The sequence below is a fragment of the Siphateles boraxobius genome, unplaced genomic scaffold (genome assembly GCF_051911475.1).
Source record: "Siphateles boraxobius isolate OS27281-9 unplaced genomic scaffold, OSU_SipBor_1 77, whole genome shotgun sequence".
Taxonomy (NCBI): Eukaryota; Metazoa; Chordata; class Actinopteri; order Cypriniformes; family Leuciscidae; genus Siphateles; species Siphateles boraxobius.
In genome coordinates this window covers 12700997-12724135 of record NW_027509205.1, presented here as the reverse complement: position 1 = coordinate 12724135, position 23139 = coordinate 12700997, and the positions used below count along the sequence as shown (strand labels likewise).

The window sequence follows — 23139 nt, the reverse complement described above, 5'->3', positions numbered from 1 at the left end:
ATTTTCTGGCTGTTTCGCTAGTAATCAAGTATCTCTCTGCTCTCCTCTGATGTCTCCCTGACTCTGTCTCTCTCTCCATTCTCTCTTTTTTGAAGAGACTCTTTATGATTAACAGTCTTTGTGAGCGGCTGTCTGCTCGTGCGCGAGATCAAGCTGGGAGATCCATAACTGTGTGCTAATCACTGCTAACACAATTATGCAGAGCTACAGATTCTCCCTGGTTTATACAATCACACTCCACACTTCCATTTGTTTGTTTCAAAACTAATATTCTGCCATCATTTACTAACCTTTATCTCGTTCCAAACCTGTATTACTTCATTTTTCTGCTCAACACAAAAGAAAATATTGAATGTTGTTAACCAATAAGTTTTGGTTATCATTGACTTGACACTGCAAAAAAACCACTAAGACAGATATCTTTGTAGTTTTGGGATGACATGATGGTGAGTAAATGATGACAGAATTTTCATTCAATTTCATTTTAAATTTATTTCATCAACTATCCGTTTAAATTTTTCAAAAATTGTTAATTAAATAATTTCTATTAGTAGAGCCAGAAATAGTTGCTTTTCTGCATATTTCTGCATATAGTTAATTTAAACATTAAAAATTATGTTACTCACTGATGTTTATGTATTGTGTATGACTTTCTTTTAACAAATTTCCCTGCTCTTTTCCATACAGCAAAAGTAAAAGGGACGGATGCTATTGAGCTCCAAAAATGACAAGTATCATTATATAATCCATATACTGTATATAGTATAGTCCGTGCGAATTTTTCAAGTGTTTCCAACTTTTTAATTATATTCTGCTGAGCAACCAACTACCCACAATCTTTTACCAAATCAAAAAAAAATTTGCAATCGGCACAAATAACAACTTAATTTTATATATCTTATCATATGGCTTCTGAAGGTTTGAAATTGATCAAAGAAGTCTCATGAACCACTTTTATGGTCCTTTTATTGTGCTTCATTCTATGGAAAAAAGCACCCATAAAAAAATCTCATTTACTTTTCTACACAATAAAGAAGGTCCATACGGTTGTGGGTGAACTGTCCCTTTAAGATTCTTGTAGTGTTGGGTTAAACAGTTTAACCCACTTTCCATATTTTTACACAGCCCAGTCATTGTGTTTGTCTGCTCAGCATTTGTTGTGAACATTTGAAGCTGTTCAAAAAGCATGAGAGCAGTTCCCCCAGGGAGCAAAGCTTTGTGCATAAATATTTAGCACAAATGGAAATAAAACAAAGCACTGCACCATCTGAAATGGTATTCATGCAAACCAGCCTATGATTCATATTCAAAAGTCTAATATTACTGCGACATGTTTACGAATCACTTGCTCTCTCAAATCTTAATTGCTGATGAATCCAGGAACTTCAGCACGCTGAAAAATATCAGCTGTTTTCAGATAACCCCTGACCTTTGACCCACACAGGAGAGACTGACCGTTCTTTTGACTTTCTATTAGCTTCCGTAATGAAACCGAGAGTTCTATGAATAATGGCCTGCTACAGCTGATGGAGACACAGATTCATTATTCAGCTCGCTGGTAGACTTTGGCCCTGCCGTGGGCAAGGATCAGGAAGAGGTAGAGAAGAGAATGGGATCTCAGACAGGGTGATGGTGTGAATGGAGAATGAAGAAAGACAATTTCCCTATACTTCAAAGTTTTTTTTTCAGAGGCTTGAAGAGGAATTATCTCTCAATACCCCTGATATTTTTGACAAGGAACAGAGTGCCGAAGCCTTTTCTCTTCATATTTAAGAGATAAACTCTCTTCAAAGCTTTCATGAAAGTTTCTGTAATTGTTATATTAGACACCAACAATCCCTCCCTTCAGGCAGCTAATCTCTCATTTAAACTTTCTCTCCTTTTGACTCCAGCATGTAAGAGCCTCTTCTCAATTTGGCCTCGCGGTTTGAGAGCCATCCACTACCCTTCGCGGACACAAATAACCGAGCTCTGTGGAGTCCCAGAGGCCCGCGTTCTTTGTGTTAGGAGCTCATGCATCACTAGCCCTCTCTGACAGAGAGAAATATGCCATTTATTTTTGTTTCACCCTGATAGAGGAAGACACAGAGCAGATGAAGGAGGAAAAAGGCTGCCTGTTGCACATGCTTCTTCATGAATCATGTTTCTGTCCGCAGAACTCTGGCCAGGCTTCAGGCCCGAAGTCACTTTGTCAGACAGCAGGACTTAATGGGCTATTACGGTACCCTTACATTGTGACACAGAGAGACTCATAGTAATGATGGCTCTATTCGCTCTGAGCCTGCTCAGCCTGAGGGCTGATTGGGGTTGGGATGTGTAAAAACACTTTTAGACAGTGTATGTTCATCTTAGAAGGATACCACTTTCACCTTCTGTCTACTAATGATGTAATAGATCAACAGCAATCAACACCTCTACACACACTTCGGTCTGTCGCCGTTGTCCTTGACAAGTCGAGAGCACTGGAATGTTCAGTATTCCACTAATGCTCAACATGTGTGAGAGTATGCTGGGGTTTTAGTGTGTAGAGGAGCAGAGGAGCACGGGGCCTTTGCCACCCCGCCATCCCATTACCTCAGCCTGCTCCGGCAGGGCTTTAACCTTGGCAGGCAGGCTGGAGGAGAGAGGGTAATTCTAACCTTAAAAACCTGCTGATTAAAGCTATTTTTGTGGAATTCGATTCCACTTAATGCCTTTGGCCCTGAGCCCAGAGGCCTGGCATTAACATCAACAGACACTGTGTCTTCTGCCCGAGAGACGTGCTCAAGCGTGCACACACACACATACACACATTTGTTGTCACAGACACGAGTGTGGGTAGTACACACACTATTCCTCCTCCTTATCTCTTTTTCTCTCTCTCTGTGTGTGTGCAATGATATTGGACAGCCTTAGGTGTACAATATTTCCTCTGTGTTATTGTTGGCTTTGTGATATTGATGTATGGCTATGTTTCCTTGTCCAGCTCGAATAATTAATTCCCCCTTTTGGAGTCTGTGTATAAACTGTTTTTGTTTATTTACAATGTGCAAGGTATTTTTAGAAACCAAATTACCATGAGGCTTTCTTTTTTGTGCAGGCGGCTTTGTCCCCTTCCCTTCATTTATTTCCACACATCTGAAGTTTGAGTTGCGACGGCAGCGGTGTTGTAGGATAAAGAGGTGGCTAAACTCAATGAGATGATAATGCTTACTAGAGATGATACTGCTAACGTCATACTAGTAGATGATACTAGCAGGGTTAGAATTTAAAGTGAGGTAGCAAACATTGTGGAGAATTCCAATTTATATTCAAAGGATTGTTCACCCAAAAAGGAACTTCTTACTGAATTCTTTCTTTTTTTCTTTTCTTTTTTTTTTGGTTGAACTGTCCCTTTAACAAAGTAAAATATGTTTGAAAATTTAAATAAGTTTTTTTTTTTTTTTTTTTTTACTTAAAATGTTAAGGTATCATAGGCATAATAGACAGAAATGTCACATGTTATATTATAAATCTTTATTCATTTGGGACATGGCCTTATATACACTAAGAAAAGTCTGTAAAAATAGGGCACAATGTACTGATGTGTTAATGTACTGTGGAATTTTCCATATTGATTTTTTTCCCAGGTGTTTTACCAGTATTATGCATTGTGTCATGTATTTTAGAGTTTAAAAAATGCTTGTAAATCTAACAGATAGTGTCTTGCAGAAAATTACCCATGCCTTTTCCATTTTTCTTACAATTCACAGCTCTGCCACATTTTGAGGTGCAGAAGTCTTGGAGGTTATCAGTGTGTAAAGAAAGTTAGGTTGTGATTGGCAATGTGGCAGTCTGAGTCTTAGCGACAGCCTGTTACTGCTTCAACTAGCCATATGGGTTCAGCAAGGTAGATATAGACCCGTTCTTCCTTGAAAGAGGCTGAATAACTTGCAGGACAGGAGACATATTTGTGTCTTTACCTCAGGCTCAATTCACAGCCCTTAGGCATGTCTATTTATAGATGCCTGATTGATAATACAGGAACTTGATCTTCTTAATGAAACTGACTCAGCAATAGATGTGACAGCACAAGGTTTCATAACCAGGACATACTCGTGAGGGTTTTTGTTTCATGTATGCACGTAGTTATCCAGATCTGTTCAGTATTGCTGAAAGAAGAGTAAGGCATGACAAATGTACATGTTCAAGTGATTGGTAATAGATTTGTCTTGATTATCTACAAGGTCTCGGCTCACTATATCACTCTATGAGGCAATTCATCAAGTTGTCTCCAATGCGCTTTCAAATTGTATGATTGAGTGTTCCCAACTGGATTCACTGTCTGATAAATTATTCCTTGTGTTGCGAGTGCTATAAGACAAAACTCTATCAAGGTTAGCGTGTGGTTCGTTATAGCTGCTATACGAGACCAGAGAAACACTGTGGTGTCTGGTTTCCCTCAGAGGCTTAAGGGCCTCTATCAAGGTTGGCACAATATTTAATTTGATGCAAATGAAAATGAGGCTGTGATGTATAGAATATGAGTCTGTTTAATAAGGCAAGACAGGCAAAACCATTGTTTTTTTTTCTCATGCACTGAACCAGAAATCTCCATTTCAGTAGCACTTACATGCACCAAACTTTCCAGATGTATTTCTATATCTATATTCTGAATGAGTTTACAGAGGGGTTTGTTTATGTAGGATCATTCACCTGATTTATATGACATTTTAGTCCTAAAAATATGGGGATTTTTTTTTCTGGCTGTTGACAGTATTTTCTTTTTATTATTATTTAAAAAGAAAAAGATAACAAGTATCAAATAAGCCCCTGTAAAAAAAACTTTAATATGTCAATAAAATGAAACAATTTTTAGCCTGACTTTATCCAATGTTTTCATTTCTCTTCTGAAAATGTATCCAAATTGGTGCATATTTCATCAGATAATAACTAATTTACATATTTAAACATAACGTTTCTGAAATCTTGCAATACAAAACAATTGTCTTAATGTACTGCAAATGATTATCTGGGAAAAGTATGGTGATTTCTATTAGTTATTTTTATGCTGTTCATCTGTATTGCCTTGCCTATTTTGCAATATTGAATACTGTACAATGAATTGAACAGACCGTATGTCTGTTCCTCAAAGACTCATTTTCATTCGCATCACATTAAATGTGGCATCTACCCTGACTGAATTTCATTGTGAGCGTCCCCTATCCCAACCGCACATATTGTCACATCATAAAACAGCACATTGGCACCATACTTAAGATGCCATGGTCTGATTAAGAGTGTCTTCACACTTCATTATGGCCTAATGAGAGAGTCTCACATCTTCGGCAGGTTGGACACCTTGCATTCATTGCCAGCCTGCCTGCCTTGATTGATGGCTTCGAGTGACACCTCCTATGAAGATGTGCACAATTGGCATGTCCCAAACACAACTCAACTGTCTGACCAAAAAACATCAGACCAAAGTGTCCTTCCCCTCTGATGACCATTACTGACCCCTAGCTACTAGACCCCTACTAAGGTCTGGAGTCAGACCTTAGTTTCAGTAGTCATGTCAAAGCAATAACTAAATCAGCATATTATCATCTGAAAAATATTGCAAGAATTAGATGCTTTATTTCCAGTCAAGAATTAGAAGAACTTGTGTATGCTTTCATCACCGGCAGGGTGGATTATTGTAATGGACTCCTCACTGGCCTTCCCAAAAAGACCATAAGACAGTTGCAGCTCATACAAAACGCTGAGCAGAACCAGAACATATGAACATATCACACCAGTCCTCAGGTCTTTACACTGGCTCCCAGTTACATTTAGGATTGATTTTAAAGTATTATTACTGGTATATAAATCACTCAATGGCCTAGGACCTCAATACATTGCAGATATGCTCACTGAATATAAACCTAACAGATCACTCAGATCATTAGGATCATATCAACTAGAAATATCAAGGTTTCACTCTAAGCATGGTGAGTCTGCTTTTAGCTACTATGCCAGCCGCAGCTGGAACCAGCTTCCAGAAGAGATCAGATGTGTTCCTACAGTAGTCACATTCAAATCCAGACTCAAAACACTTCTGTTTAGCTGTGCATTTAATTATGGAGCACTGTGCCACTGTTCGTCCAACTGTTTGCATTGTATTTTATTTCCTTTTTATTCTAAACTGTTTTAATTATTCTTATTTCTTTTGGTTATTTTAATTACTTCTATGTAAAGCACTTTGAATTACCTTTGTGTATGAAATGTGCTATATAAATAAACTTGCCTTGCCTTGCCTAGCAGAGCACATAGAAAACCATAGTCTAACACAAAAATGGCAAGTATCGAAAGAAATCACCCGCTACTGTTACCCGTTGGCTGTCTTTATAATCTACTTTTGGACAGACAGAAATTCTGATCACAATGTTTATACACATTTTTCGCTATGGTCAATTCATCTCATGTGGTCAAGGTTGTTTGAACATTTTTAATTAAAAAATAACTGTTGGCTTTGAAATACCACAACCTAGAGGTAATCGCTCAATCAGGCTACCAACTTTACAGTTTTGGAACCACGGATGGACTGGCCCCGCTATATCTCAAATGCCCCATTTCACAACAAAATCTTATCTCATCAAGTTAGTCTGTTTTATATATACATTGAGAACAGTTCGTAATTTGTAGTCTTGCTGTTGCTTCAAATGATGAGTAAGTCAGACTGAGAGATGGAGAGAAGTCCTGCGTGATTGTGGGAATATAATTATGCCTTAATTGCTTGCCATTTGATGTGCTGTCATTTGTCACAGCCCACAGACAGCAAATAATGGCTTCTGTCATTGTCACTTTGTCACATTGCCATGCAGCCTTGAGACAAAATCAGCAAAGAGCTGAATAATATTTGTCCTGATTTACTGATAAGCTTGTCTGTGTAAGAGGTTTGCTTTTTTGTGTGTATTATATCATCAAATGATCTGAGAGAATGCAAGATGGTCAGCCTAACTGTGCCTGGGATTGTTCGTGTGTGAGTCAATATATTTTACAATTTCTCTCTTCATAAACCTAATGAAAGATCTAAATCACTCCAAACCGGTCACATTTGAGGTTCAGTGACTGTCAGAGCTGCCTATGTAGGCAACAGGCAGGCTTGCTAGGTTTTGTAACAGAGCTATACTGTTGTTTATGTGTGTTCAAGCCCTGATAGTGTGCAAACAGCGTGTGTGTAGCCGATGGACAGTTTACATTGATTCCCGTATCAGCTCTGACAGGTGCTACAGTCTGACACGGCCCAGGCGTCTTGTTTATGCTTGCTGAACACTTTTTGTATTTCTTAAATTGAGTAAACAGAAGCTGCCTGGGGCTAATTTATTCACTCGCCAGTCCGCACAGTGGGATGAACAGTAAGGAACCGCACACACCTGTCAATACCGCGGAACAGACACTCGGAGCACTCGGCCTGGTACATATAGCAGATATCCACATATAGACATTATCTGTCAGATGGGGATGGAGAAATGTGTTCTCATGTGTTTAGATCCAGATCTGGATGGAAGCTGAACTTATAAAAGCAGTGGCGTTTTGACGGACTTGTGAAATGAAGAGGCACTGCTTCCCTTTCCTACTCAGAGAAAACAGCCCCTGGTAGAAAGCTTTGCAGAGATCTCCTCTATCTGTCTGGCCCTCTCGCACACTTTCTCTCTCTGTATTGAGGGACCTGTGAGACACTTGGGACCTCAATGCTCTGCTGAGTATAGTGTTTGTTTGCTCATGAGTATCTGAGTGCGTTGCCACGGTCAGGGAATTTGTGTCAGCACAAAGACACACTCACTTGTTTGTTCTGTGCTGCTGCTGGTGATAGAAAGAAAGAGAGAGATAGAGAAAGACTTTATCTAGGCTCTGAATGTTCTTACTGTCTTACTAAATGAATACTATACTGTACATGATATGTACCTGCTACAGTAGATAATTGTCGCGTGGCCTCACTACGTTGCATGTTTAATTCAGCAAGTGGTGTTCAGTTATCAGCACAAAAATAAGATGGTTGTTAATTCAAATAAATGCTAAATCAATATATACATCAAAGTTTGGAGTTGGTAAGTTTTTTTGTTTTTGAACGAAGTCTCTTATGCTCATCAAGGCTGCAATTATTTGATCAAAGACAGTAAAAACACTAATATTGTGAAATATTATTACAATTTAAAATAGCTTTTTTCTTTTTTTAAATGATTTGTGTGAAATGATTCCCACTGTGAACAGTATACACTGGGTAAAATACATTCATATTAGTGGTCAGTATGGGTCTGTAGTGTGCAGTATATTATTATTTATATTCTAAGCTTGAGTAAATACTACAGTATATGTCTTCATAACACTAGTATGCAGGTATGCCATTCCAGAAATAAACTCTGTGTTTTTGCCTTTGCTTACTCAAAATCAACTGTAGTATGTAAAAAATATATGGTTTTGTAGAAACAATCTTGCTGACGAGAGGAGAGTGCCAAGACTAACAAGATTTCTCTCTCGGATTGATCCTCCTCCTATCTATACCATGTTAGGAATTGCCAAGACTCTGATCTTTTGTAGAGCTCTTTTGAAACGGTATTATGAAGAGTGCCTTAGAAATACCTACCTTAAATTGAACTATAGTTTTGATTTGCACACTTTGTGATCCAACACTGGACACACAATCCTAATTGAAGTCCATTATTTCACAGTGCAGTGTGTGTGTGTGTGTGTGTGTGTGTGTGTGTGTGTGTGTGTGTGTGTGTGTGTGTGTGTGTGTGTGTGTGTGTGTGTGTGTGTGTGTGTGTGTGTGTGTGTGTGTGTGTGTGTGTGTGTGTGTGTGAATGCACCAAGACTGCTTTGTTTTCCAATACTCCAACAGGTAAATAAATATTCCCTGTGTGCATTGTAGAGGAGCCGTAACCATAGAAATGGATATTTGATTTATTCCAGAAAGAGCCAAGCTCTTTGGCTTGAGTGCTAGCAAACAATATGTTTGGAAAGAAAGCCGGCACCCAGCAACAGCTCAGCATCACAGATGTCTTCTCAAAATCACATGACTCATTTCAGCCCTGGCAGACCTCTGAGTGTCTTGTCTGTTCCCTGGCCACATGGGCGAGAGTTACTCTTCAACCTATATGGGTCAGTAATGCCAGCAGTGTGGGAGGGGAACTAACTGAAAGCGGTGACACTGCTAAGACTTTTCAGCAGTGTGGTAGTAGTTTAGCTAAGTAGTCAATTTTTATACAGGGAAATGTGGAAAAACTCTACATCACTGTTTCAACTTTGGATTATACACACAGCTTTTTACCAGAGCAAATGAGTAGTCACTACCATTAAAAACATTTTAAATATCAGGTGTATTCTAGAGTAAATCTGTTGAATTGTCTATTAAAAAACATCATTTTCTATTTAAATTTAACACTGTCAGAGAGGCGGACCCCAACCCCTACCATACTCTTGTTATTCAGATATAGCCATACCGCACAGGGTTCTTTTCTAACCATGTTTCTGTCTGTGTGTTTTTCCCCAGTGTCTGTATGGCTGTTACGTCCACTCCTCCATCATCCCCACCTTCCACCGCAGGTGCTACTGGCTTTTACAGGTAAGACACCTGTTGGGAACTCAGTTACCTATTGTTATTTTTCTGAAGCCATCATATTTTTCCCCCTCTTTTCCCCCTTACCATTTGGTGCTGAGCAGCACACCTTCGAGTGTAATTCAGCTGTAATAGAGAGAGGCTGGGAGATTAAACGTTAACCCGCTGGAGTCTGAGCTCCCCGACTGATCAAAGCTAACCTCGAAACTACAGCTCAACTCTGAGAGAGGTCCAGAGAGGGATCGCATGCAGATGAAGCCTTTAAAAGAACACAAAAGATAGATATCAGGCTTTTAGGACATATACTAAGGAAGGACTCACAAGTGAGAGCAACCATTGATCATGAAACACAATAATTGCTTGAATTTTTAAAAACTTTTCACACACGTTCAAAATCCAGTAACAATAATGAACTGATTTTTATTTTATTTTAATATTTTTAATTTTTAATGTGTCATTTTGATGGCACATTATGGCAAAAGTGTTGCTTGCCATAGCAGCCACTAATTAATGTTTTCTGTGTTTACTGTGACACAAAATGCTCCTAATTGGAAGAACATTTAGTGCTTTGGCATCTTACTTATTACAGACTTTGAAAAGAGTACAGTGAAGAACTTTTGTAGCAACATTTTCATCTTCTAAGAAATATTATTCTCAGTCTGTCCCATGTTCTCTCAGTTTACTCTAAGCTGAATAATGTTCTGCTTCACTGCCGCTTCAGTTGCTCAATTTCTGTCTCCAGGATAGAGCAAGTTGTTCCAGCATGACTTTGTCTTACACATATGGTGTCAGTCTTTGGGGCTTGGTGGCAGCCTCACTGTGTCAACTGCAGTCTCAGCCTCACCCTCTGTTTGCTGATTTCTGATACATACTGCACAAACATCTCTTCAGTTTTGCCAGTTTACTCGTCAAATCTTTGAAGATATTCAAAGTTTTGTTTGAGCCGCCTTAGTAAGTAGGTTTGCTGCGATAGTCTGTGTTACTGGTGTTACACTGTATTCAGCCGCACACCGGTTACATCACTTGCCCATCATGGCACCGCCCCCACCGTCATTTTGATTTTTTATAATAATAAAAATCATTTAGTTCAGTTAGAGAACAGTCTCTACAATTAAAACACTAACGTGAGCCAAACGAGAGTCACAACACAGATCACATGACAAGAGTGAGGCCAGCTGACTGACTAGACGATGGCGGAAGATTTGATTTCAAAGCGAAATGTAAAAGCGCTGTATTACTGAAGTTGTCACACATCAATTAACCAGTGGGAAAATTTCCTTATCTTTACATCCTTATTAGTAAGTTGAGTAAGTTAACTATGCGCAGAACTGTATGCCCACTGCGTTTTTCATGTTGCACTACCAATACTTTTTTTCTTTTCTTTTTTAAAAATGTTATACTTTTATTCAGCGAGGGCACATTAAGTGTAAAGTAAAAGACATTTATAATGTTACAAAATATAAATTGAATAAACTCTGTTCTTTTGAATGTTCTATTCATCAAAGAAACCTGGAAAAAATGTAGTTCCACAAAAATAGTATGTTGCACATCTGTTTTAAACATTGATAATAATAGGTAATGTTTGAGCACCCAATCGGCATTGACACTGAAGACTGGAATAATGGCTGCTGAAAATTTAGCTTTGACATCACATGAAAAATACATTTTAATATATAATAAAATAGAAAACTTATTTTAAATTATAAACGGGTATTTTAAATGATAACATTTACCTTAAAAATGGTAACCATTAGAAACATTTAAAAAATCTGATCGACCCCATACTTTTGAGCAGTAGTGTAAATATGAAACAAACTCAAGCTAATTGCTTTATATGTGAGTCAGGCGAATTTCTTTCTGTCTCAGCCAGAATAGTCTAAGCCAGAATAAGATGCTAATGTGGACCAGACCTTTTGTTGTTTAGTCAAAATTGTGTCTATGTGACACTAGTGTCCCAGAGAGCAGATTCACAAAGCTTGCATGGCCGCTAAGTATGCACATAACCCAATCTGAGCACAGTCAAGCCTCAAACGATGACACAAAACTACATTTTCAGGGAATGTGATCACAGAGAGGGAGCGAAAGAAGAGGGAAGCGTATAGAGACTGCAAGTGTGGCTGCCTTTTTATCCAGTCTAGATCTTCTTTATTGAGAAAAGTCTCAGTAATAAGACAGGGGAGGAGAGGAGGTAATGAGAAAAGAAGCCTATGAGGAATCTCGGCACTCCTTCCCTCTAAAACACTTTTCCTTCAGATAGTGCCTCATTCTTCTAGGCATGTCTCGGTGGTATTGCACAGCTCTGCTCTTCTCGCTCTGCATAAAGGCAGAGATCTGCTGAGGGGATGTATTATCGCCTCTTACCCAGAATGCTTTGCACCTCGTTGGCCCTTCTAAAAAGTTCTCACTCACGCAGAATAGACTGTCTAGGAGAGGGAATGACTGTTTCGAGATTTGAGGTGTAAAGGGCATATTATCTCTCACACACAGCACATACACACACTCCCTCTGTGACTGTCCTGATCCCGCACTTGATTGATTTAATCGCTCCACGTCTCATTCTCTTGTTTAGTGCTAATCGAATGTAATTCCTCGGCTCTCCTTCTTCATCAAATCCTACATTACGGGGCTGAGGTGTGGTGGCCGGGGACACAGACCCGGATATCATTATTATATTAATATGGCTGAATGTGAGGCCACACTTCATTTGTCTTCCAGGCTGGCAGATCTTTAGAAAGTGGTCAATAGCCTTTGCCGAGACCTCTTTATTGTGCGAGAGGAGAGGAGAGCCAGGCTATGTTAGGGAATGAAATGACTCATAAAACAGAATATTGTCCAGATTAATCAAGAAACTGGCAGCAAACCTGCAACCGCCTCTCTCTCTCTCTCTCTCTCTCTCTCTCTCTCTCTCTCTCTCTCTCTCTCTCTCTCTCTGTTGATCTCTCTCCCCACTTCTGTCTTCCTCTTTCCCTCCTGAGCCTTCTCCCCATGATTGATGGCAAGGCTCAGCGTTTCTCCGCTGAGGATCCGGATGAGTTGGACCATGTATTCCAGTATACATCCCACTGTACCACTTCACATACATGCTCATTAAAATAAACAAGCATGCTCATATAGAAGGAGAGATGGATGCTCTCTTTTTCTCTTCACGATCTGTCATACGCTGGCTAAATCTGGCATAGACATGCCAGTGGCACTGTCCGTGGTGCTGAAAACTTCTTAATCTGTGATCAGTTATTCAGGCGCTCCAAAACAAGTGCACTTTACAGACTTTGATGAGTTTTGAAATCTCCCCATTACCTAAATGTCGACCCCGGCACGCACATGTTGTGCTTTAAAAATCAATATTACATTTCCATTTCCTGACTTGATCTGATGAGGAAAAGTTGAACTCCCTTGCCTCATCATCTTCTTTTTATTTGTTTTTGGCCGCTAGGTTGGTGTAAAGCCCGAGGCATGAGGCAGACTCTTCCTTTTTGTCCGGACAGGCGCCACTCTCCATTTATTTATTCATAGACGGTTGTTTGTGTAGCCACACCAAATTTGAGCTGGATTCTGCGCCCCCCTGACCGCATCACTTCCCAGGCTCAGAGTAATGTATATTTAACGCCGCTTACGCTCCCAGACAGAATCATTTATGAGACAAAGCTTCATTAGACTGTTTTAACGGATGGGGACATTAATACAGCCTGTGCTTGCTTGTGTTTGTTATTGCCAGATTGTTTAGGGTGCTGAATACACAAAAGAGAAATGATGGTGTATTGATTTCCGGGCCGTGGGATTAATGTCTGTTATGAGGTGCCGATGTGGTAAGTTGAAAGTTTATGCTGTCGCATGGATCAGCAGCTGAGTATTGATTGAGAAGTCTTAGAGCTTGTGGCTTGCAGCTGCTGTAGGAGAACAGGTGAATAGGAGTTTGACTGTTTAAGTCTGGTCACTGGCCCTGAATTTGTGAATTATACAGAATAATAATATTTGGATGCTGGTGATGAGCTTTTTGAGTTGTAGTTTTTGAGTTTGAGCTGGGACTGTCTGTTTGTCCAAACATTGGAAGATGGGGAGTATTTACAAACAGCAGCTTGAAAATGTGAAGGGTAACACGGATCTCAGTCCAGGGCTGTGCATTAATATTCAGACACTGTTCGTTCACACGCCCTTTTGACTCATCCTACTTTCTGCACTGATTCAGGTCATATATGCTGCAGAAGCCCTCTACAAAATAACAAATATTGTATAAGTTAACATCTTGAGGCTATACAATGTAAACTACTCAACTAGTTTAGATATTATCACAGCATAAAGATGCATTTGAAGTGCTGCACAGGGTGTAAAATCTCGGTGCTCTTTGGTTGCTTGGGATAGTAATGCTCAAAATCAAAGTAATAATCCAAGGCACTCGAATTGTGTATACAAAAAAGTAAAAAGCCTTTATTGAATCATGGCTTCTATCATTAAAATTGGTGACAGATACACCTACGCGTTGCGGCTATTGCCTTCGTCAGGGTGTGTGTAACAAACAAAGTCACAAGTGCATTTTAAATAGCAGTTCATTAATCTAAATAGTAAACACCTGGTCACACACTACGCAAGGTAACCAACAGGGAGCAGAATTCAACAAATGAAATAGTATATTGCATAATATCAAGCCAAATCAAACTCAAAAAAAAAAAAAAAAAAACTAGAGGGAAAAAAATAAAATAAAATAAATAAATAAATATATATATATATATATATATATATACACATACAAACACATACATATACACACACACATACATACATATATACACATACATACACATAAAAAAAAAATAATAAAAAAAAAATTAAAAACATTTTTATATATATATATATATATATATATATATACATATATACACATAGAATTTAGATTAATGAACTGCTATTTAAAATGCACTTGTGACTTTGTTTGTTACACACACCCTGACGAAGGCAATAGCCGCAACGCGTAGGTGTATCTGTAACCAATTTTAATGATAGAAGCCATGATTCAATAAAGGCTTTTTACTTTTTTGTATACACAATTCGAGTGCCTTGGATTATTACTTAGTTTAGATATTAGTTTATAGGTGAGGTGATTTTGTGGTTAGTCCTCCTCCTGCATGTGGCCAGCTGCCAGTGAATAATATAAGTAGAGTAAAAGTTAAGTTCTGCAAACTATGTCTCATTGCTATTTCTTGCCATTTCAGCTGATATTTTCTCTGCATTTCCATAGCTTTTTGGAGAATAATGCCTCTAAGATGAAAATACTGACTGGGCTTGTCAACATAGTTTATATAATCTATATTATATATTTTTTTATTATAATCTTATATTTAAAAAAAAAAAATTACAGATATTATGATTTCTCTTAAGTCATGAATGTCAGAAAGTTTCTTCAGGGTTACTCTATTTTATTTGAAAAAATAGCATTTTCATAAAAGGAAAAATTTGATTTTTTTTTAAGCTTACTGACATTTGAAAATGTGAAGAATAAATATTTGTTTTGAATTATATATATATATACTTTAAGCCCTTCAAATTATATCAAAATAACTGTTTTAGAAATTGATTGTTCATCATAGAAGAAATATATTAAAATCATGTCTGTATTTAAAAAAAAAAAACTCAATAGATCTACACACACACACGCAATTGAATGCAGAAACTTTCCCATGGCATGAATCTTGACTTGACATGATCAGACTTTAAGAGTTATCTGTTTCTTTCTTCAGGTCTCCTCTCAGGTTCACATTATTATTCATGTTTTGGCACATGGTTTCAGTCACCAGCAGAGCTGCTGTGTCAGTGCTACATAAGGCCACATCAGAGTAGAACACATGGGAACCTCCTCTATAACAGTCCCCTTATCTGTAAACATCAGCGTCTTCCTCTCCCACACCTGCCTCCACCTGCTCTTCATCATAGCAGCGGTCCAATTTCCCATCATTGTGCGTCAGCTTTCCAAGTAGCCCGCTCTCATCTCCATCCATCTCGGCCCACAGCCTCTGTCGTACACACTCTCCGACTCACACAGACACCTCTCTTACACTCAATCCACATGTACCGTCTACCCATTCTCACACAATTAGCATATAAAACAATTTTTTTCATGATGCTTAACATTATTTATCCTAGTTGGACATTTTCCTAGATCAGAATCCTTCAAGATCAGTCAGTTTTTAGAGTTATGTTTAGGTTTAGACCCAAATTCTTGCAAACAGTTCTTGCTATGCAAGCCCAATTCCATGCATTGTTGCATTGTCAGCATTGCCACAAGGGGCGCTATAGCTGACATAATCTTAATCTATGTTTTTCTATGGTTAGTTGTCTTTTTTCCAGTAAGCTTCTGATATGACTGAGTTAGTATTCAGTTTATGGGCAACAGCAACTTGATAATGCATGTAACATATCTATATGCATTCTGCATTCATGGTCTTAAAAAAAATTTAAATGCTGTCATCATGTACTCCCAGTACATGTACTCCCAGTACACCCAGTACATCATGTACTGGGTGGTGATGGTGCAGTGGATAAGACACATGCCTTTGGTGTGAGAGACCCGGGTTCGAATCCACTCTGAGACACCAATGTGTCCCTGAGCAAGACACTTAACCCCTAGTTGCTCCAGAGGCGTGCAACCTCTGAAATATAGCAATTGTAAGTCGCTTTGGATAAAAGCGTCAGATTAATTAATAAATGTAATCCTCATGTAATTCCAAACCTACAGTTGGTACTCAACCAGAATATCGTTCCCGCGGCGGTAAATTGCTGGTGTGTATTTGCTGCCTTTTACCGCTAAGAGGCGCTACATTACTATTGCGTAATCTGCTGCCGCAGATTCAGAGCGATTGAAAGCTGGTAGCAGATTAATTCAAGTGAAACGTATTCAAACTAATTCATAATCACAATACTGAAATTACTGAAATTAAATTGAATAAATAATTAATACTAGTGCTGTCAAACGATTAAAATATTTAATCGCGATTAATCGCATTAATGTCGTAGTTAACTCGCGATCAATCGCACATTTTTATCTATTCTAAATGTCTCTTGATTTCTTTTTGTCCCATTGTTTTTTCTCATTTTAATGCTCTTATCAACATGGAAAAGTGGATCAGCTTGCTTTGTGCAAATGTTTTTTTATTGAAAACAACATTGGCATATACTGTGTTCAATTTCACACTAACATCCACACTTGGAGCAAATAATCTCTCACACAATGTAACACTGTACTTCAATAAAAGGGTGAAAGAAATACTGACGACGTACTGATATTGACGAGGGGGCAAAGAATTCACATCAGCTGTGTGTGTGTGCTTGGCCATCATCAAGTGGTATTTCAGACTGGACGTGCTGCGATGATGATAGCTCAGTTCACAACGACAAAACACACAGATCACTTTGGTATTGTCAATGGAACCATTTGGCAATCTTAAAAAGTAAACTTTCCATTCAGAATCTTATTGGCATCCATTTCGGCGTCATCCACTCAAAGCGTAACGTTAACCTACTATTTGGCCGGCTCGCAGACCCAAACAAGTGTGTGCGGCACGCCTGTTGTTTCCGGTCTAGCTAGATCCGCTTTCGCTTTGGTCGACGAAGCAACAAAACGTCCTTTTGCAATGCCGCGTCCTTTTGCAAAAGCATGTGAAAAAAACTACAAAGTTTGCTAGGCCAAAAAGACCATTAATCTCGCGATAAAAAAATGGACACCGTTAAAATGGGTTTGCGTTACCGCAGTTAATAACGCGTTTAACTGACAGCCCTAATTTCAACATAAAACATTGCAATATTATTAGGCTACATCAATGAGGCTTTGCAAGAGCATAAAAGACGTTATCTTAACAGGGTTCAGATAGTAGCTCTGTGGTCAACACAACGACATGAGCCTCGCAGAGCTTCAAGCGATCCGAGAACAAATTGCATTGTAGCCTACATGCTGTTATCCGATGTTGGCCGACAGCGTTTACGCTTTACCGTTCTTGATTCTTAAATAGGTAACCGTTTTTTAGCAAGTTTATCAACTGTTTATTTATTTATTTAAAGTCAAGCGTTTTGTTTAATTATCAATGGCACATTACAACATAAATTTGCTACATTCCAGTAGAGCCGCTGCACAGGCGACAAAACTGATGAATAAAGATTGTCAGCCGATCGCGTCAGAAAATGAAAATGAAGAGGCTCGTCTTTAATCTGCTAAATTATTGTCATAATTATTGTCGTAAATTATCATTCACGAAATTGAAATGACTGACAGTGATTCCCGGCCATAGCAACGGAAGAAATTTTTCAAAACAGATCCATACATTGAACAAATCAGAAAAAGACTGATTTTGTTGACTTGGCTACACAAAATAACAGACTAACTAAATAGTATTGCTTTCAATATAAAAACCAATGAAAATGTAAAAGAACTCTAAAATTAATTAAGTTTGAAACCCCATTGCACATTTTAAGGTTGAAATAAAGTGTCGGGACAGTTTATTTATTTAAAACAGGGTTGCATCAAGTTTAGAGTTTATTTCTTTTGGGATGCAAAATAAGCAACACAGAATCTTATTCTTGTGACATTTTAAATTTTTATTGCAAAAGAAATTGCAGCTAAATTAAACAATTAAAACAGTAGCCTACAAAATGAAAATAGTCCAAAGCAACATAAATTAAGAACATGCATTTTTCTTTGCCTCTCTCTCACGCTGGATCTCTTTTTAGCAAGTTTATTTAGTCTCCCTCACTGTGCCCGCTGGGTCTCTCTCGAAATTAAACAATTCAGGGTAAAAACACATCATACAGCTGATAATACTGTATATGTCGCTGCATGTCATCCATACAAATCACGGTGGGGAAAACTGTAACAAATTATTTAGCCTTTGTTGCTTCAAAGACGCAGCATTCCTTGTTGAATTAATTCTTCCTTGTTGAAACATTCTTCAAAATACCTTAATTTGTGTTCCTCAGAAAAACGAAAGTCATACAGATTTGGAACATCATGAGGGTGAGTACATTTTTTGGGTGAACTAAGCAGCTTAATCAAATAAACATTTCTGTCAGCTTTAGCATTAAATTGTATAGTTCACCCTAAAAAGGAAAATTCTGTCATGATTTACTCACCCTAATGTGTTACATACCCATAAGACTTTGGTTAATCTTTAAAACACAAATTAAGATATTTTTAATGAAAGATGAGATGTTTCAGTCCTTCCATTAACCAAACTTAGAAGTCCAAAAAGGTCATAAAGGTATCGTAAAACGAATCCATATGAATCAAGCAATTTAATCCAAGTCTTGTGAAGAGATACAATCACTTTAAATAATGAACAAATTTAATTTAGACTTTTATTTAAATGTGAACACACATACATAGAGCCAATCCCACGGTGAACATGGATGCTCAAACATGCATGTGTGATGCGCGAAAACCAATGAGTTTGGTTCTAGAGCATGTGACGCACACACAAGCTTTTGTGGTTACCATATGTGATGCGCTTTATGTATGTGTGTTTATACATGAATAAAAGCCTAAATCAAATTGATTTGTTTAACAACGTCTTTATGGCCCTTTTGGATCTTCTAAATTGTGGCTTGGACTTTCATTGGAGGTAGAGAAACCTCTAAGGTTTTACTGAAAATATCTTATTTCGTGTTTGGAAGATCGTTGGAATGGCATGTGGTTGTGTAAATTGGAATGACAGAACTTTTGGGTGAACTATCCCTTTAAGGATAGTGTAAGCAAAAGTAACGTATTTAGTAATCCGTCACCTACCTTTTCAACTTTTCACACTCTCTACCCTTCATTCATCGCACACTCCTCTCCTCCTGACCCCATCAGCTCTTCAGTCAGGTCAGAACATTGCTCTCCCATTGAGAGAGACTTCCTTCTTATTAAGGGTCACTGACCAGCAGCAGAGGAAATGAAAATTAACTTTTTCTTCTCTCTGTCTTTGTGTCTTGGCGCTGTGGGCCAGTATGTATCTGGGGCTTCCTCTGACCTAACCCTTTCCAAACTAGCTTTTAGGCTGTTTTTGCATACCCCTTTCCCCATTATCCACTTTCTCTTTGACATATCCAGCATTTCACTCCTTCTCCTCCATACAGAAGCCATTCACGTGGACACTGAGCTGAGAGAAAGAGAGCCAGGATGTGAGATGGCTGCTTAATAATTCAGAGCTCTGTGAAAGGGCAGGAGTCTGCCAGTGAGCCAAACTGACATTCAGCCAGTTATTGAGCGCCGGCCGCTGGCAGCCGTGTGTGTCCAGCCGTTTCCCTCTGTGCGTCTGGGACATTAGAGCGGGAGATTGACCTGCCTTATTGTGTTAATCCAAATCTTACCTATAGACTCAGCAGCCCGCATCACAAGACACCGATGGCGCCTCATGGGCCGCAGGTTACGCAGGCGTCTGAGCGTGATCACTGCTTTTCTATTAGGACACTGTCTGCAGAGCCTTGAAAGCGCTACGCTCTATTGGCTGGTTAACTTGGTTTTGTGTGTGGATGTGTTGGCCGAGTATACACCTGGCATTAACATCAGTATTGAACATACAGTATGAAACAGGATGGCACTAAATCAGGCCTCAACAATAAGGATTTTTTTTTTTTTTTTTTGCAGGCTCAGTACTTTCTATTTTCACATGCCCTGTCAACATTTTCACTCCCCACACTTTCAATGAATTGTAAATTTTTACTGTTTTAGATATGCTAGAAATATTTATTTAATCTTATAATACTTTTTTCCCACTTATTAAGTTTTTGTTGCTTTTTTGGTTTATAGAGAAAAAAATCACTGTGCAAACAATTTTGTAACAAACTTTACATTTAATGAAAAATAAATATTTGAAAATAAATACATGTTTTAATATCTTCCTGAATTATTTATTTATTTGTATAATATTTATTTTTTAACTTAATGTTGTTTTATTTTTTGTTCATTAAGAAAAATGTAAACAATTTCATAATAAACTTGACATTTAATGAAAAATAAATGTATGAAAATTAATGTTTTAATATTTTCTTGATTTGTTTTTCATTAAATATTACGTATAGTTGGAAATTACACAACTATAAACTTCATTAATTAAACACATTTTTCCATAAACTATGACATACAATGCAGAACCAAACATTTAATTTGCAATAAACTGATATGCAAAGTCAGTGAATGTAAAATACAGTTTTTTGTTTTCATTTCATATTCTTTTTTCAGACTAAATTAACAAATAGCTGACGATGTTGTGGTGAATTGCATGTTGTGTCAAAATCAGAGACGCTCACCTTTTTTTTCTACCATGTGTAACAGCTGACCACTACTGATCAGATCACCAGTAACATATCTAAATACCAGGTGTAAACAGTGCCTGCGTGTGTCCCTCAGAGGAGAGTTGGCACATCTCAGACCTTTCCTGCTTTAGATTCATGTTTTCTAAAGCAGCCTGTGCAATCAATGCCAGGGACAGGCCTGTGTGATTGGGCCCAGGCTGTGGACATTTTTGATGCGCTGCCTCTAATTTCTCTGTGTGTGTGTGTGTGTGTGTGTGTGTGTGTGTGTGTGTGTGTGTGTGTGTGTGTGTGTGTGTGTGTGTGTGTGTGTGTGTGTGTGTGTGTGTGTGTGTGTGTGTGTGTGTGTGTGTGTGTGTGTTGTGTGTGTGTGTGTGTGTGTGTGTGTGTGTGTGTGTGTGTGTGTGTGTGTGTGTACATGTGTGTTTGCGTGTGCGTGCGTGCGCAAGTGTCAGATGACAGCAGGCTGTGAGCAAAGGCAGATCAATAGGACACAGTACTGCCAGTTGGCAGACAGCCGCGTTTACGGGCGTGTGTGCGGCCGGCCATTTGCCGGGTGTGTTTTGGGAGTGAACTGAACTGAGCTGTGACGTTTCGACACATAACTTGCGTTGCTGCAGCTAATGACCAGAACTGTCACATTTGTCCGGCACTGATTACATATCAGAGGCCCAATTAGCTCTGGTTGAGTCTGGTTGAGTCCATCCCAGATAGAGAAGACGAAAAGAATGAAGGAGAAATGTTTTTCCACCCCAAATTCAAGTCTATTCACTGTCATATCGATTTAAAGCCCGTCATACAAGCCCAGCCTCATCAACATACAAAGCAGTGCTCTGAATCCAATTTCTGTGATTGGCAATTTCATCGTGGAGATCTGTTTCATCAGTTCAGGAATTTGGCCCATCCCGAGGGGAGGAAACGGCTCCATCTGACTGAGAGAGCAGCGGAGAGGTCAGTGACCGCTCTGTTATGTGACTATAAGGATAATAAGGAGACATGTTGTGGCTTTATTTGACTGAAGAAGGTTCTTGTAGGGTCTGATTTTATGATGCAACTACATAAACAAGTAGCTCTGAACAAGAATGGAGAGAGGTGTACACCTCTGCCTCTAGCCTCGGCTTTACGCCTCTAATTTTGGCTAATTTACCCCCATTTTAGTGAATTCCTCTGTCGGCCTGCTTGGGTAATGTGAGGTGTTGTGTAGGTCTAATTTTTATTTGATGGAAGGCAATATGCAAGTCTAATCTGATTGGAAAATGTTGTGTAGGCCTGATTTCATTCTTTGAGGTGATGTGTAGATCTAATTTGAAATCTGTAGGTTTTGATTGTAGATGAGATGATCTTGGTCTACTGTAAATCTCTTTCTTTCTTTCGTTGTTAAATATTATTTTTATGTGCTTTTCAAGCAAGATTTTAAATATATTTATTTTTTCTATTAATAGGTCACGACGGTTGACTCGATTTTTTTTCTTCAGTACATATTTATTTGATCCATTTTAGTTCTTTGGTCTTTTTAAAGTTGACTTTTCTTTTATTCATTATACAGTGTTTTATTTATCTGTCATTTGCCTCAAAGTGTGTGTGTGTGTGTGTGTGTGTGTGTGTGTGTGTGTGTGTGTGTGTGTGTGTGTGTGTGTGTGTGTGTGTGTGTGTGTGTGTGTGTGTGTGTGTGTGTGTGTGTGTGTGTGTGTGTGTGTGTGTGTGTGTGTGTGTGTGTGTGTGTGTGTGTGTGTGTGTGTGTGTGTGTGTGTGTGTGTGTGTGTACCCACTGTAAGGTGATGATCTCATCAGGCAGAGATCAGAGATTCAAATGAGCATTGTAAATCACACACCATTAATGAGCTGCCTTGTAAATTTGCAATGCAGGGTGTGTCAGAGCTGGAATGGGGAAGGGGGGTCGCCACATGGGGACACATAAACTACCTCCACAGGGCTATTTACTGCCACCATAACCGTACTCAGAACCTGAGGCTGGCACACTGCCCTACGCCCAGAGAGCTTTGATGGCCTTTTTCACTGGTCCATCTCCATCGCTCGTTAGAAGGCCTGAGGGAACGTCTGTGCTCTTTGCACCCTCACAAATGATAGAGGACGATAAAACAGAAGGCTTTGGAGTTACTCTCCAAGACCATAACAAAGCTGGAACAGAATCTGTGCAGATTTGGAACAACCATCATTCAAAAAGTCCTATATATCTTTCAGGTCCTATGTTTTATATATATATATATATATATATATATATATATATATATATATATATATATATATATATATATATATATATATATATATACTATATGCTGTCAGCTCAC

The 23139-nt window shown here is 38.6% G+C and overlaps 1 protein-coding gene across 10 annotated transcripts in view; it reads left to right on the top strand.

Moving 5' to 3' along the window:
* Positions 1–23139, top strand: part of camta1a (calmodulin binding transcription activator 1a) — a 502209-nt gene that overhangs the window by 405400 nt on the left and 73670 nt on the right. For all 10 annotated transcript variants that reach the window (XR_013198264.1, XR_013198260.1, XR_013198259.1 and 7 more), the window contains one exon: positions 9491–9562. Coding sequence is in view for 4 of the 10 variants with exons in the window: in XM_077218051.1 (XP_077074166.1) it covers positions 9491–9562 (72 nt within the window). In the remaining 6 variants the exon portion in view is untranslated. The remainder of the gene's footprint in view (positions 1–9490; positions 9563–23139) is intronic.